Genomic DNA, 17,488 nt, shown 5'->3' on the forward strand with positions numbered 1-17,488 from the left:
TGTGCTCTTATTAACTTATACAAAACAAAATACTTCTATATATACATATATACAAATATGAGAAAAAAGATACATATACTTGAACTTGAAATATAAACGTTTTTATTGACCTAACTGTGTTTCAATTGCTTTAAAAATACAAGCTTTTGTTGTTGGAAAACAATATTCAATATTCACTAATTCTTTTTAAATTTCAAATAAAGCGCCTAAGCTTTTTGTTTGTGAGAGTTTATCGGCCACACCGTTGCGACAGCTTCAAACAAATTGCTAAAAAAGATAGCAATGGCAGCAGGAAATCATATTATGGAATTATTTGTACTGTGTAGTTTCTGTTCTTTTTTGGCGGTAATCTTTAATTTGAAATATCTGTTGGGTCGATTACATCGAGTTGCAACTTCGACTTATCGCAGCTAGTTCAAGTTCTTGAATCAACGGACCTTTCGCTCGCACACATGTCGCTGCTCTACTCGCGCAATTGCTCAAACCATTGAAACGAACAATTTAGTCGAACTCAAACTCGGATCTCGCGCTCGCACAAATCGCCGTTATAATTTTTTTTTTTAAAGTAATCGTCAAAGGGGGAGGTTGTGCCGGATTTTGTGCGGGTTATTTTGCTTTAAAAACGTATCGACTGTTGCCGGTTAAAGTAAGGCATTGAGAACAATTACTTAATTACAAGTGTTTTTATTGTTACGCGAACGTGGTAAATGTTAAATATATATGCATAAGAGATAAGAACAAAACAAACAATTTTTTGCAATTTGTTTTTTGCAGCTTGATCGGTTGCATTGCTTGTGAATTTCACCGTTACGTTAGCAATAAAAAAGCGCGCGCGCTACATAAATAACGTTTTTTGTTTTGTTTGTTTACGAATTGTTTTTGTTTAAATAAAAGAAGAACAGCAATAAGTGCACGCTACCAAAATGTATGAATGAAGACCAGTCGACGAAGATTTTGTCGTTCTGAGTTTTTGGGCTAGAAATACTTTTGAGCTGAGAGAAATAACAATAATAATAACACTGCGAAAAGCCATAAAGCAGGGTGAGAAAACAAATTACTTTCATATTTATATATTTGTTGTGTTGTGTGCTAAAAAAGCAATGACAAAAGCAATAACAATAATAACAAAAAACAGCAACTAAAGCAGGAAAGTCGAAATGTTATTTTTAGCAGAAAAAAGTTTTGTGTTTTTGCGGGTTATTTCCTATTGTTTTTTGCATTAATAATAGCGTTGTTGGTGTTGTTTTTCAAAGTTATTAATATTTGATGCTGATGTTACCACTATTATTATAATTTTAGCTATTACGATAAGAAATATATGTGTGTAAATAAAAAATGTTGTTGATTCTCATCAAAAGTTTCCGGGTTTGTTGACTTTGCCCGGCAGTTACTTTACTTGTATTCAAATTTAAATTGACATAAATAATAATGCAAGGAAAGCATAAAAAATACAAAAATATACACAGACACATAATTATAAACAATTGTTGTTTTTTGCTTTTTAGCAGGAAGTGACAGAAAAAAGTCACACAAAAAAACAAACACAGCTTTTGTGTTTTTTTTTAAGTACATTTCATAAAAGCCAAATTGCAAAATCAAAGTGATAAAAAATTAAATGTACATGAGCACACACACACACACACAGAGAAACACAGGCGTATGTACATATAAGGCAGATTAAAAAAATGTGATTTTTTTTTTTGTTTTCGTTGCGTTGTTCAATTGTAAATTAATTTTTTTTGCGCGATATTTTTCCTGCATGTTTTGTTTTTTATGTTATCTCTCTTATTTTGTGGTGAGGGGCGCATTCAATTATTAAAAGAGTGCGGGCGGGGCGGGGCAGTGGGCTTATGATGGAGACATCTACAATTTCCGCCTTTTTCGCATATAAAGTCCAACAAAGAAAAAAAAAAAAAAACTAAGCAATTAAGTCTGGCAAACAACTACAAAAAAAAAATAGAAATATAGTTTAATGTACATAATATTTATTTACTATATATTTTATTAATGACAGTCTCTCATTATTTTATTTGTTGATCGCAGCGCATTTGCTAGTCGCTGATTGGCTTTTGACTTCTTTCTCAAGCTTTTTGTCGCTGTTATTGTTGCTCATTTTGTTGTATTTTTTACAACTTCAACTTTAATTATATACAAAAAAGAAATACAACAAAAAATTAAAATTGCAAATTGGCCAAGTTTGCTGCTTGAATGTGTTTTTGCTGTTTGTTTTTGTCCGCTGCTTTATTAGTTTTTTGTTTTCATAACGTAATTCGTATGCGCGTCGCAGTCGCAGCGATTTGCGATTGCAAGCCAGCAGAGTATGAGAGAGAGGCTGCATGCGAGAGCGAGAGCGAGAGAGCCACATCAGTCACGCACTCAGACACACACACACACACACACACAAGCAATTCAATTACAGTTGGCTCACAAAAATTCAAGTTCAACGAGCAATAACAACAACAACAACAACAACAAGAGCAACATTGACATGAAGCGACTTCAAGTCCATTCTTGTTCATTGGAAATTGCCAAAAATGAAAAAAAAAGAAAAATCCTACAAAAAGCTTGCCCTTGCATGTTCTTATGTAATGTTAGCTTGCTGAGATTATATGTTTAAAACGTAAATAATATTAACACATTTGTCTTGTTTGTTTTTATTATTATATTTTTGCATGCTAAATTTAATGTTATATATATTATATTAAATGTTTAATGTTATACATATTAAATACTAAATGTTATATTTATTAGTTGTTTACATAAAATGTACTAATTTTGTTCTAACTTTGCTTTGCTTTGTTTTGTTTTTCCCCCCACTCGCAACTAATTTAACAGTCAGGCCTGCCTAATAAATGACAAAAATATGTTAATAAAATACAAATTCGTTACAGCGCCGCTTTACTGTTTATTTTTTAACCTTAGCTGGCGCCTATTTTGGTTTCCATATCAGTTATTCTATTATTGGAATTTATTATATTTTTCTTGCGCAGCGCTGATATCAACGCTTATTTATAATTAAAAAAAAGAAGGTGTAAACAAAGCAAAAAAAATCAAAAAAAAAATTATTAAACGCATAGAAAAATAAACAACAACAAATAATGCTCAGACAGAAATGTGTTTCTGTTGTTGACTACGCTAAAATAAAAGATAATAAATATGAAAAAAACAAAACTAACAAAAAACACGTTAGACTGAAATTTGTTGATACAAATACACACACATAAGCATACGTGTGTGTGTGTGTGTGTGTAATTTGATGATGTGCTACAACTACAGTTACCCTATAGCGCTTTATTTTCGAAACTTGACTTCCTTTTGTTAAGAACTACCGTTATATAAACAGCTTATGTACTATAGTATGCATTGCTCTGTTTACCCACTTTAGCAAAAAATTACAAAAGAGAGAGAGAGAGAGAGAGAGAGAGAGAGAGAGAGAGAAGAAATAGAAATAGAGAGCGATAGAGCGCGCACAGTGAAGCAAAAACTATCAAATCAAAGCAAGTGCAGCAGGCAAAGATAAAAATTCCATTTGTCTAAAAAGGCAAAGAAGAAAAACTGAAAAACTGCAAACATAACGAAAAGAAATCCAGTATCAGTTGCAATACTCCCTCCCCCCTGCCCTACACAAATATGAAACAGCATCAAATGAAACAAGCTGTAAGTTTTTTGCATTGAAAAAAAAACTAACAATCGAATTATTTTAGTTATACACATAAACAATTTATTGTACATACAAAGCAAAACTTCAAAATAAATAATATGAATCACAACAACTTTTTTGTTGTCGTTCACTCTCTGTCTCTCTCTCTCTCTCTCTCGATTGCTGCTTTAGCTGCTCTATATATAAATTAAATTGTTTACAATAATAACAATAATAATTAAAGTAAGTGCAATGTTTGCTTGGAATTTACGTATAAAAAAAATTTAGAACTAATTTTATTTTATATTATAAATAAAATTATTTTTAATTTGAATTTTTAATCTGAAAAAATGTTTAGAAAATTTTGTATATTTAAATTTATATGTGCTTATTTCAAATGTTCGAGTGCTTGGAATTTTTCATCGTCATGTAATTAATATTATTAATCTTTCTAAGACTTTGGATGTTTGGAATATGTATAGTCTTTGATATTGAAAACTAAAGTATATTTTTCTATAAATTTCGTTTCAATTATCAAAATTAATACAAGTTTATTGCTTCAAAATCGAGTAGCCATAAAAAATTCGAATGATATAATGATGTTAAACACTTTTCTTGGAAACTCTAGGGACAATGTATATATTTACTATATACTTACATATATATTATATATCTTTTGACTGTGTTTGGGGCGAAAAAAGAATAATGTGCAAAAAAGATGGCAAGCAAAATATTAAAACAAGGCAAACATCGCCAGCAAAAAAAATAGTTGAGCAAAAAGCATTTAATTTATTTACCCCCTCCCCAGTCCCCGCATCCCTCGTTCACTACACGACGAACGCTGCCACCGAGCTATATACTATGTATGAACGTTTTTAGTCCTTGCTGCCTCCGTTCCTTGCAATTTTCCATTGTACCTTCGTTGGTGGCAGCAGCAGCAGCAGCAGCCAAAATACAAAAAACAAAAAAAATGTATATATATTATACATATAGTATGAAAAAAGTAACTTCTCATTTTGGTGTTGCTTGGCGTTTTTTCTTTTTTTATTTTGGCGGGGCCTGCGAAAAAAAAATTAAAAAAATAATGGAAAAAAAAACTGAAGACAAGGAACACAGGAAAACGAAGTTTTTTGTTGTTATGTTGAGCATAAAAAACTGAATTCATTACGCGCGCTCTTTGGTACCACTGTGCACAGTTTGTTAAAGTTTTATTAACTATGTTTGCATTAGCAAAATAATTTTTATATGCGTCATAATCGTTTGTGCTAAATTTAAATTTACAATTGTTGCAATGAGTAATAGATTTGGTTTGAAAATAAAATTAGTAATTGATGCTTGAAGTTTAAAAATAATTTTGAAATATGACATTTTCAGTAAGCTTTTTTTTTTTAATACAACTGTTTTTAATAAGATACTGAAATATGTTACATGTAAATAATTAACAGTAGCTACAACTTTTATCAATGTTATCATTTTGTTAAAATATTGTTATTTTTGCTAGAATGTTACCAAATGAATGTTTTGGGATTATCATTAAAATATTAATATTTATTAATTGAAAGATCGAATTGCATAGTAAACAAAAATGTAAAGAAATGTGCCTTTAAAATAAACATTTTTTAGACACCCTGTATACAGACTTACACATAATTTTTCATATGTTGGGCTATATTTATGAATAAAAATATTATTTTTTATTATTGATTAAAATCTTTGTGCTGTATTGTACACAAATAGAGCTCACTGGTCACCCTGTATACAGCAAAGTAACTGTGCTAATGATGTTCTAAATAAAAAAAATATTATTTATTATTATATTTAGTATAGTTCAAATGGAAATCTATTGAACTCTAGTTCAGGCGTTTGCCTTTGATAGCGACTTTCACTGTGCGGCACCCTGTATTTACTACATATCTGTTTTTATAGCATTGCATTCTTTTAGTACTTGCCACACACTTTGTGTAGAAGCGTTCGCTCGCAAGAACTTGCAACAAAACGACGCAGAAAAAAAAATAAAATGCTGAAAATGAAAAGCTGCTGCTGCTGCTGCAAGAGTGAGTTAGTAATTTTTAGAAGAGAAAAGTAGAAGTCGACAGTTGTTGTTGCCTTTTTTTCTTTGCTAGCAGGTGGCTCGCTTTTGGGCTAACGCAAAATACAAAAGGGTGCAGGGGAGGGTTGAAGAGGGGGTAGCGGTGCTAACTTGCTTTGCTAGCAGCTTCTTTCTTTTTAGCCAGCAATCTTAGTTTGTGGTCTGTGACTTTGGCAAAGCAGCACATTCATCAACTAAACTGTCAACGTTTTTTTATTTTTATTTCTATTTTTATCTATCTCTTACTCTGCTGTGTAACTTGTGTAAAATTCTTTTGAGTTACTCATATTACTGCAAGCGAGCCAGCGAGCCAGCGAGCTCTATTGCGTTTTTCATTTGATTTTCTTTTAGCTACTACATTTTTTTTTAAGTTTTACTGCCAATATGTTGTTTGTCTCTTTGCGCTTATCATTTTTTGTTTGTTTGCGACAAACCAAAACACAACAATGTTGCAGCAACTGCTCGCACCCCCCTCGCGGTCTACAGCATATTACAATCCATCTTCCGGCCCCAGCAACTTCTTCTTCTTCTTGCTTACTTTACCACTTTTTTTTTCGCTGTTTTGTTGTTTTTGCCATTTTTATTTTAAAACATTTTTTTGTGCAGCATTTTCATGGCCTGTGCTTAATGCTTCTTGGTTTTGCCATCGACAAAATCTTTGTTTTTTTTATGCTCTAAGGGTTCCAGTTGATCGAACTAGTTCAGCATAATGTTTTTATACTCAAGTAAAATAACATTTTTTCGTATAAATTAAATTGTCAAATATAAAAAAACCACACACACACACACATACAAACTAATAATAAACGCCAACCAAAGCAGCATTAAAAAAATCCCCAAGCTTTTTTTTTTTTGCATCAAGCGCTTTTTGCAATTATCCATTAGTAGTTTCCTTAAATGTATAATTTTTTTAATAAATTTTTTGTAGTTGCAAATTAACAAAAAAAGGGCGCAGCCAAGTTTTATTTATAATTTAATTAGAGAAACACAGCGCATTGAAACACAAATTTAATAGTTAACGCTCTGCAGCGCCATCTAGCGGCATTTTAATGACACTACTTACAGTAAATATAGCTGTTTATTTTATATTTTAGCTTTAGTTTATATAAATCTTCGCAACTTTCGACATCAAAATTATTTAAAATTGAATTAAAGATATAACAATATATAAAATAGCAGTAAACTATGCTTTTGTTTATTAATTAGTGAAGTAAACAATAGTATTTTGCAACTGTAGGTTGCCTAATTTTTTTTTAATTTAGTTTAGTTGTTTCAAATGTTATTTGCATTCAATATGTTCCTTCAATTATTATTTCAATACAAAAAATATTTTAATACAAGCGTTATTTTTATATTTAATTATTTGATTATATGCTTGTTTGTATATAAAAATCATAGCCAGCGCTTCAATAGCCAAGCATAAAAAAAAAGCTAATGCAGCTTTAGAATTTTTGCTTTTGTGGTGCTCAATAAAAAACTAAAAAAACTGGAATGTTGTAGCGCCGTTGCCACAACGCTTGAGCTGAAATCTGGTTATGCTGGCTAGGACTCTATTTATGGTGAGTCCTGTTTTTTTCGTTTCGTTTGTTTGTTGGTAATGCCTGCCACCCGCGCCACAGCCACAGCCAGAGCCAGAGCAAGAGCCAAGCCAAGCCAAAGGTTCAGCCACCTTGGCTTACGACTAAAAATAAAAGTATGTTTGAAAAAGAGTTACAAATATAAAAAAAAAGTGCAGCGGAAGGCGAATGCACTTGGACTTGAAGCAACAACAATAACAATTGATGCAGAGCATCTTAAAGTTGCAAGTTGCTGTTGCTGTTGCTGTCGCCGCTTGGTTTGCAGTTTGTTGCGTTGCGGCTTTTGCTGCAAGTTGTGCCTCGGCTGCTTTTCATTCTTTATGATGTCTGGCTTACAGTGTGCTCTGCTTAAGGTTAACTAGATATAGTAAGAACTCTGAAAACAGCTGGCGCAGCAGTAAAAATTTTTACTTGAAATTCTGCGTGCAATAAACAACTTCAAGCAGATACTTTGCTATGAAATTGACTTTTTTTGTTTCGTTTTGCATTTTGTTTATTTAATTTTTTAGTGCATTTTTTGTTTGTCATTTATACTATATGTGCAAATCGTAGTCAGAGTTTTTAGTATCAAGTTACAGAACGCATGTTTGGTATTGTAAATAATCGAAAGTCGTTTAATGCAATAAAACAAAAATATAAATGAATCAGCGATCGTTTAGTAATCATGAGTTTATGCATTCCTTATTATAAAAATACACAAATATAAATTTATTTTTTATATTTTGCTCGTATGCAGAAAGTATCGCTAGATGGGAAAATATTTATTGATGAAGAAAATATATTCAAAAAAAAATTAATTTGAGCATAAAAATATGCAAACATGAATTCATTTTTATATTTAGCGTGTTGTGAAAATAATTAAAAAGAATAAAAACATATTTATGTCAACATTTGTATTGACTTAATTTAATGTTTAATGCCAATAATGCTAGTTATACTATTTAATAAAAAATATGCAAAGCGATTAATAATTATATATATGCTAACTAATTAGCATAAATTAGCACTCAGCATCTTTATTTATTATATTAGTTTGTATAATAATTAAGCTTGTAAATAAATATATAAATAATTGTGAATGAAAATACAGCATCATAAAAACAAATTATTTTTGTTGCAAAAATGTATTTTTTTTTTTATAGTATTTTTTTTTTTAAACTTATTTGCATATACTTTGTAAAATGCTTTTATTTTATTTATTTATTTGCATATTATTTATGTAACTCATTACATTTTTAAATCTATCTATATTATAATTTTAAAGCAACTATATGTAAATAAAAATATTTATGCGAAACCAGTGATTCAATATAAAACAAAAGCAAAAGATTAATTATGCCCAAAGACGTCGAGCAGCGAGAACTCAACTTTAGCTCAGATTTTATAGCAAAATAAGAACATGAAAATACATTTATTATCCTTAAAGTTATAACGAGCGTTAGCTATAGAAATTCTTTATCAAGAACAAAAAGTTGTGCACACACTTGTGTGTGGGTATTTTTATTTTCCATTTTTTGTCATTTTGTAAACCTCACACTTGCTGCTGCTGCTGCTGCGCATATAAAAAAAAACCGCCAAACGCTCCTTTGCTACGTTGTTGGCACATAAATTTATATTACAGTATATTTTTTTTTGTTTTGCATCGCATGAGCAAGAAACAAAAGCAAAAACGTTACAAAAATACAAAAAAAAAAAGATGTATATAAAGTATATATATATATGTATAAAAAATATAATAATAAAAAACCCAGCAACATACAAAAGCAACAATAACAACTGAAACGTTGTTGACGACGACGACGGCGACGACGACGTTAAAAAATTATACAAATTACAAAAGCATCTGGAAAAAAATGAAAGAAAATTGCTCTGGCAGAGGGAAACGGATTTTTACTTGCATGTGTGTATCTGTGTGTGTGTATATAAAAGCTTAAATGTGTGTACTTAATGCATTACATGGCTATGTACACAAAGCTGATATTTACTATGGATTCCATGTAAAAATTGTTAAACAAAGTACTAACTACGTTAGTTAGTGATGTTTAACTGCTTGAAGAGTTTGAAAACATCATAATCTAATAGAAATTACTGCAAGTTAGCAAATGCTCAGCTGTTGGCTAATTGTTTAAAGTCATAAAAATGACTTAACGCCATTTCATTTGGTGTTGGAAGTTATGTCTTTATTTTTGACGTTTCGTCGTAGATCAGTCGTAAAAACAAAATAAATACATATATATAATAGTTTTACATTCTGAACTAAAGTCGAACGGCTTGAAATTTTAGTTTGTCATTGAAGTTTTCTTGAATTCAAAACTTTAACAAATTTTTAAATCCTCGATTATAATAAGAATTTTCCTGCTAATTTCAGTTCTTAAAATTAGTTTATTTTTTTTTTTTTTTTTTTAAATTTTGGTTTCCCTTTAAAAAATTTTTTTTCCATCAAAGTTTTTTGAAATTTAAATTTTATATAAAATCCTGCATATTATTCTTATGCTCCCTGAAACTTTTAGTACTAACATTTTTAAGTTTAAGAGTCTAACCACAAGATTGCGTAATTTTAAACTACTGAACAGATTATAAAAATATTGCAGTTATCCAAAAAGAATCGAAAATTTCGAAAAAAAATTCGAAATTCTTTTTTATATTAGATGTTTCCTGAGAATTTCAGTCTTAACATTTTGCAATTTATAACCATTTGTTGCTATTGGAATCCAATATTTATTTATAAACAGATTATATAAATATAATATATATCGAAAATATTTCGCTACAATTTCTGTGAAGAACGATTATACCTTATCCTGAATATAATTTTCTGTAAGCGGTTTAACTTTATAGCTCAATTAAATTAGTCGCTATAAAGAATGCACACACACACATTTACACACACACACACACACATGTGGGAATGTGCATGTCCACATACTTGTACATGCGAAATTCCATTTATTTTTTTCTTCTTTGTTGTTGTTAATATGAAAAACTGTGTACCTTTCATTTAAGTTGACATAAAAATCGATATTTAAAAAAAGGATAAAATTGCGCAAAAAAAAAAAATAAACATAAAAAAGTCTAGTAAAAAATTACAGCTTAAAAAACTGCCAACAAAGAAAGTAAAAAAAAATACAAAATAAAAAATGTAGAAAGACAGAAAATGAAAATAATAATAATAAAAAAAAAACGAGAGACGGTCGTTATGTTTTTTTGTTTTTGTTGTTTTTTTTTTATTTCCCGCTGTACTATGTTCTTTTTGTGTTTTCATTTATTTTTTTTTTTGCTGCTGCTGCTGCTGCCGCTGCTGAAGTCGACGTCGGAGCTGCTGCTGTAATGTCTTTTTTCATTTTCCGCTCGCAACCTTTTTGCGTCACGGCCCTACTAAAGCACCCCACAAGACACTCCCCCCACCCACCCGCCAACCCCGTCTCAACAGCAGAGCAAACGACGTTTCTTGCCTTACGTACATATAAAAACACAAGAGCGCAGCTAAAAGTTGAATGCATACGACTTGTTAATACACTTTGGCAAGAGAGCAATACACACACACACAAACACACGCTTATATATAGCACTCGATTAATATGTCTCAGTACTTTGTATATAGAAAAATAAAACAAAAATAATTTCAAAGATTTTTGTTTGTTTGAAAATTTGGTATCAAAGTGTATGTAAGCTCAAATTTATGGAGAACGAAAGCAGAGTACCTATAATTCCAAAACAAAATCGGTCTGTCTACATGCTAAATTATGGCTATTAGTGGTAATCAAAGATTATGGAATAATAAAACTCATAATCTTTGCTATCATACAGACGAATGCAGAGATATTTCAATTGATGCAATTTTGTCTTGCTGATTAAGACTTTATACATATATCTTATGAATTGAGAGCTGCTTGTTGCACAGCATTAATATACCCACTAAAATTTGTTATTAAAAATGTCAAAGTGTATTACAAATATATAAGTATGTGAGCATGTTTGATAAAAAAAAGAAAGAAAATCGTTGCTGCAATAACGAAAATGTTATACTCTTGGTGTTAAATGAATTACAGTAGTTATTGCATATGTGCTACAGGTCTTATGCTAAAGTATAAATTAAACTTCGATGGCAAAAAAATATTTGTAATATTTATAAAAATATAGTAAATGGAAAACGCATGAATAAACAATCAAATAATACATTTAGCAATTTTTGTTATTTAATTATCAATTCATTTAAGCTTAATGCAATTTATTTTTTTGCATACAAAATCAAGTAATATTAATAATCAAAAAACTTATTTAAAAAAAGTGAACAGCTTTACAATGAAAATTAATAATTGTAAATTATAGTACGACGCAAATAAGCGAATGCAACAAGTTTATTTAAAAACTTGAATACTTATAATTTAAATATTATAAATTACTTAATTACTGTTGCCTGAAGAATTGCAAACTTAAGATAACCAACACCCAAAGACAGAGTATTAAAACAGAAAATAAAGCCAGCTCAAACACAACAGGACAAAAAAGTAAAAAAAATAAATATATGAAAAAAAAGCAGACAAAATAAAAAAATTACGAAAAAAGCGAAATCCAAAGAAGAAGAAAAATGTGATAAAAACTGAAAAATATTTTCCATGAGAAAATCCAAAAGAAGTGGAGAAGGCAAACAGTGGGCAGTGTGTGTGTGTGTGTGTGTGTGAGTGTGTGTGTGAGTGTGTGTGTGTGTGTGTGTGTGAGTGTGTGTGTGTATGTTGTGCTTGTTCTTACTCTTTGTTGTTGTTGTTGTTGCACTGTGTGTGGGCCTTGAGTTCAAGTTGGGTTCGGTTTGGATTGGCTTGAGTTTTTTTTTTTGTATTTTTTCAACTGTGTGTGGGGGTTGGGGTTGCTGGCTGATGGTTGATGGGTTTGTTATATGGGCGAAAGACAGAATGAGGGGCAGGGGCACGGTGAGGGGTAAGGCAGTAGTGTTGTCGTTTTGGGTCGTGTGTAACGAACGTAGAGATGGCGGGAAAAATATACTACAATAAAACATGTATTTTTTATGCCATTCTTTTTGCGCTCTTGTTGTAAATTTGTTGCTGTTGTTGTTGTTGTTGTTGTACTCTTTTTTGTAAGGAGCCTGAAATGTGTAACGGCTCATATAAAGTAAGTTACTGATGTATGTGTGTGTGTGTGTGTGTGTGAGTTGGGATCAAAAAACCCTTTGCAGCAAACTGTTGGCCAAATGATTCCTTGCCACCCACTGCTGGCAAAACCGGACATTGCTTTTTTATACGCCATATATACATATATTTTATATATGTGCACTTTTTTTAATACCTTTTATACATGCATGTGTGTTTGTACATAGTTGCCTATATACTTAAAAAAAAATCCCTCATTTGCGCATTTTATTTGCCAGCATTTTTTTTATCATCTTGATTTTGTTTCTCAAAAAAAAAAAAGTGAAAATAAAAAGTAATGAAATTTAGGGTCCTCTACACTGGGCGCTCTTTTTTTTTATTATGATGATGCTCTGAACTCATCAAAAATAAATTTGCTGCTTTTAATTTAATATTTTGTGCATTTTATTTTTATGAACTTCTACTTTAAAATTTGAAATTGCGCGCATTAAAAAAAGTAATTCTAGTTAATACAGTTTACTTTTAGAAAATAATAAACAGTTACTCCTTTGTACATACATATTTAATAGACAGTAGCATAATAAATTTACAATAGCAAATTAGTAAATTTGGAATTTGAATTTTCCAAAAATGTTTTTCATAAAAATTATTTTTTGATGCTTATGCAAAAATAGCGATGCAAGTCAAACAATAATAACTTTTATTATACAAATCATAAAAAACAAGTTTTGAATTTTATTTGTATTATAAAAATTAGGCTAAGGGCTAAAAAGATGAAACTGATGAGTGATAAGAAATTTACATGTTTACTGTTTACCAACAGTTTTTATACAAAGTCTTGATTTGTACTTTGCAGTTGTAGTTTGGCAGTAATTGCAATAAACTGTCTTTACCGATTTTATATTTGCCACTATAAAAATCGAAAATCTATATATTATCAGCCTGGTAATAGATTTGCATTCTAGCTAAGCCGCATTGCGTGCAATTAGTGTTGAGTACTTGAAAGTGATTTCTTTGTAAAATGCATTCAAATCTCAACGAATGCCATTTTTTCTCTACTTTCATTAAGTGATTGTTTCTTAGAACCAAAGCTTAGATACACTTGATTCGAATTCCACTTGGCAGCTCTATTCGCTTTTGCTTCTTCCATCTCTGCTTGATTTGATTGCCGCGAAAGGTTAAAGAATTAAAAAAAACGAATACAAATATATCGCTGTTTCTTGTTAGGAAAAAAAAAGAAATGAAGAACTCTTGTGGCTTCGGACTGACGTTGGGTGGGTGGCTTGGTTGGTCTTGGGGGTGGGTGGTGGTGAGCTAGGAATCTTTGTGGTGTGTACTATAAATTTTTCATTTAGTTACGTTATTGCAAATGATTTTTGTTGCTGCGCTGCTTTTGTTTAAAGCTCTGGATTCCTAGAATCCATTTTTCTTCGTTTCTTTGCTCTGCTTTGTTTTCCCCCTCGTCGCTTGGCTAACTACTACTTATATATTTTATATGCGTATACCACTAACGCATTTATTTCTGGTCCATAATTCAGTTGAAATGCGAATTATGAATTCCTAGGAAAAAACCTGTTGGGGTTCTCAATTGAAAATGTAATTTGTGCACTTGTCAAAAGTCATTTCCGTAGCAAATTGAATTTAAGGATATATGAAAATGAATGTTCAATGATGCGACGTTTTATATTTAAAAATTCAAGCGAATTTCACTGCGAATTCGATTCAAGCGTTTTATATGTTTAATATTTTAATATTCTTAGCAAAAGCTGCCATAGAATTTAGGCGATAAGCTTCGATTCTTAAATTCTGTGAACTTTCTGTTACTATTTATTCCAAGAAAGACTCTTTCGTTTTTGCATGAAATGTGAAGAGGGCACATTTTACATAAACATTGTTAGCTTAGATTATGTTATGAGTTTACATATTCGATTTTAACTAAGTTAAAGTTATGTCCTTTATTCTGAGTTGCAAACACTAAAAATTAAATTGTGCTCAAGTTAAGCTTATAGTTTAAGCAATTCTTAAAAATTTAACTATAATTTCAAGCATATTTGTTTTATTAGTTTATTTTTTGTAATTTATTAAGCTAACTTATCTTATAAATAGGACTGGCAAAAGCTAATGCAAAAAATAAAACATTTCTTTGCATTTTTTGAAAAGCACCTAAAACTTAGTACATGCGAGTTTTTGTAGCTTTTATTGTTTTATATTTATATACTTATACTTGGTATTAAATAGCACACAGAATTATTGTATTAGCTTTATTAGTTTAGATATTATTAACGCTCAAACAGTCATCAAATCGCAAATAATATATTTTGTGTGGGCGTAAAAGTTACAAATGTGTGGCCAACTATTTGCAACCTTTTTTTTATTAGTTGCCTATTTTGAATATGTCCCGTTGCGAGCACAACTAAAATTCTGTTTCTTGGAAACTCTGCTCTATTTTTAGATCTGAAGCACACAGAGTCTCGAGTCTCAGCCGGCAGACAAGATGTTACCGCAGCAGTACTGCCTGCGCTGGAAATACCATCACAGCAATCTGCAGACAATGTTCTCGCAGTTGCTGGACCGTGGTTGCTTCTGTGATGTGACCCTCGCATGCGAGGGGCAATTGATAAGAGCGCATCGCGTTGTGCTTTGCGCCTGCAGCACTTTTTTCGATTCGGTGCTCTCGAATTATGCCAGTGAACGAGATCCGATAATCATAATGAAGGATGTGACATTTGCTGAGGTTAAATGCCTAATCGAGTTTATGTACAAGGGCGAGATTAATGTGGAGCATGTGAGTAGCTAAGGTAACTAAAGTTAAGCAATTGGCTAAAGCTTATTTGGATTATTTGCAGGCCAGCTTGCCGTCGCTGCTGAAAACTGCAGATGATCTGAAGATCAAGGGCTTGGCTGAGGTCACATGGCGCGACGATGAGGACGGACCGCCGCCGCCAGTGCCAGCGGCTGAGTTTCATTCACCAGCGCGCAGTCTGGCCGAGAGCTATGCCCAGGACATGCTGCAGCAGCAGCAGCAGCAGCAGCATCAGCAGGCGCAGCCCAGACACAGCACAGAGCGCGCCGAGGACAACGTGCTGAGTCGTCTGCCAGCGTTGACGCCGCTGCCTGCGGCCGTCGTGGACTGCGCTGCGCCCGTCGTCGATGCGTACTTGGGACCGAAGCGCAAGCGTGGACGTCCGCCCTTGGATGATACCTACGATGTTTTCAATGTGCGCAAGCTGGCACAATATGCAGCCAATCTGGAGCCAGCACAGCGCGCCTATCTGGAGTCGGCGCGTGCCTATGTGGATGAGCCTGTGGGAAGTGTGGCGCTGGGTTCGCCGCCAGCGGCTTGTCCGCCCAAGCAGCGACAGCGCTTGCGTCAAACAGAGGATTGCCAGTCAGAGGATTGGCAGGAGCAGCAGCCAGCGCCACAGCAGCGTCAGCTGAGTCCCAAGCCAGGCGCGCTAGACATAAAGCCAGAGCTGGAGCAGGCAGCGGTTGCGCGTGCATTGCCACTGACTAGTGCAGCCAAGAAGTCCAGCGAGAAATGCAGTGAGCGACGTGAGCGTCATGGCAAGCTGCGTCATGCTACGCGTCGTCTCTACGCTGAGCGTGAGCGTTCGGCAGAAAAGGCGCTGGCCGCCGCGCAAGAGCAGCTGGCGGAGCAGCAGCGCGCGCTGCCGCAAACTGTTGAGGAAATTGAGAATGAGCATCTGTTGGCCAATCGCGCCGAGTCGCCAAATGCAGCACGCGCTCTAGCCTTGCTGCCCAGCAGCTTTGCTGCCAAGTTTGCATCGCCTGGTGAAGCCAACGAGGCTGGCTATATGCTCAACGAGCATGGCATGATGATGGCGCATGACTTTGCGCCCAGCGTGGTGGCTGCTGCTGCCGCAGCTGCTGCTGTGGTGCATGCCAGCAATGGTGGCAATCCAACTGTTGCTGCTGCTGAGCCTGCTGTTGATTATGCTGAGGTTAAGCTTGAGGATTATGATGCTGCCGAGCTGCGTTTGACCAACGAAGAGTTGTCCGAGTGGCAGGATGTTATCAAAATGGATGACTATTTGGCCAAAGGCAGACGCCCGCAGTTCTGGGAGGAGCCGTTTACCAAGCGTGTTAGTATTGCCAGCATAGCTTGCTTTAATTATTTATAAAACATCACGTCGCGTTGTTTATGTCGCAGGTACTTGATGCCATTAAGAACAAAAGACTTGAAATGAAGAAAGCTGCTCGCATTTTGGGCGTCTCTTATGGCACGCTCTATGGACGCTATCGTGAGGTCTACGGCTGTCTCAAGCATCCCTATAGGTGCGTCTATATATAATCTGCATAGTGCCAGTGCTAATCTCGCTCTCTCTCTTTCTGTTTTTAGCGGCACCAGTTTTCGCAACTCCATTGGTCTAAGCGCCTCCTCGCCTGCCACTCAGCTGGCCGTGCAGTCGCGCTTTGATCTGAGCTTTCGCAGTAGCAATGTGCTGCCCACACAGCTGGGTTAGTTAGTTGAAAGTGTGTGAAGAGTGCTTAAGCTTGAGCTTGAGCTGGGCGCCAGTTAATTAATTGCATTTTTCTCATAGAGCTCAGCAAACTGCGGCAGAAGGACCTGAGCGAGCTGTGGACACGCCCGCAAATTTGAAAAAAAAACCAACGAAAATGTTGCAAAATCTCAAAAATCAACCCAGATTAATATAATAATTCTTTTTTTTTTTTTTTAAGTACATACCCATTGTATTTATTGCACTTGCCACATGTGGGGCAAGCGTTTGTACGCAGCAAACGATTATGAAAAGACAGTTTAGCTACTTAAGTTAAGTGTGAGGCTAGTTTGAGTTGAGTTAGTTTAATCAAACTACAAAAGCAAAAAAAAAGAAATTGAAAAAGAAAAACAAAAAATTGAACAAGCTGTGTTTTTGATTTACATGCTTCATGTTATTTACTATAACTGTTTTCCTATATTACTATTATTCTATATATATGCATATTAGTTAATTATCATAACACGTAAAATAATATAAATATTGTATTAGCAGCGTATTGTCTAGCATTCGTTGTGTATATGAAGCGTAGATATTTCCTTTTTCAGTAGCAAAAA

The 17,488-nt window shown here is 33.4% G+C and overlaps 1 protein-coding gene across 2 annotated transcripts; it reads left to right on the forward strand.

Annotated features, from left to right (window-relative positions):
* Window positions 1-583: 583 nt before the first annotated feature.
* LOC108607193 lies at window positions 584-17,334 on the forward strand. Of its 2 annotated transcripts, XM_033294471.1 has the most exons (7): window positions 584-703; window positions 898-1,041; window positions 14,864-15,196; window positions 15,258-16,514; window positions 16,583-16,707; window positions 16,772-16,890; window positions 16,974-17,334. In XM_033294471.1, exons 3-7 carry the CDS (start codon window positions 14,906-14,908, stop codon window positions 17,030-17,032), a joined length of 1,851 nt encoding a protein of 616 aa, XP_033150362.1. In that variant the 5' UTR covers window positions 584-703; window positions 898-1,041; window positions 14,864-14,905; the 3' UTR covers window positions 17,033-17,334. The 2 variants fall into 2 exon arrangements, with proteins under 2 accessions (XP_033150362.1, XP_017853342.1); XM_017997853.1 differs by having other exon boundaries at window positions 584-1,041; window positions 16,772-16,905; window positions 16,974-17,041.
* The last annotated feature ends 154 nt before the right edge of the window (window positions 17,335-17,488 follow it).

This window comes from Drosophila busckii, chromosome X (assembly GCF_011750605.1).
Source record: "Drosophila busckii strain San Diego stock center, stock number 13000-0081.31 chromosome X, ASM1175060v1, whole genome shotgun sequence".
NCBI classification, from domain to species: domain Eukaryota; kingdom Metazoa; phylum Arthropoda; class Insecta; order Diptera; family Drosophilidae; genus Drosophila; species Drosophila busckii.

Excerpts from the sequence above, each read along its gene's own strand:
- LOC108607193 (XM_033294471.1), top strand. The coding sequence starts at position 14,906 with ATGTTACCGCAGCAGTACTGCCTGCGCTGGAAATACCATCACAGCAAT. Across the intron at positions 16,708-16,771 it reads TGTCTCAAGCATCCCTATAG|CGGCACCAGTTTTCGCAACT; the intron begins GTGCGTCTATAT and ends TTCTGTTTTTAG. Across the intron at positions 16,891-16,973 it reads TGTGCTGCCCACACAGCTGG|AGCTCAGCAAACTGCGGCAG; the intron begins GTTAGTTAGTTG and ends TTTTTCTCATAG.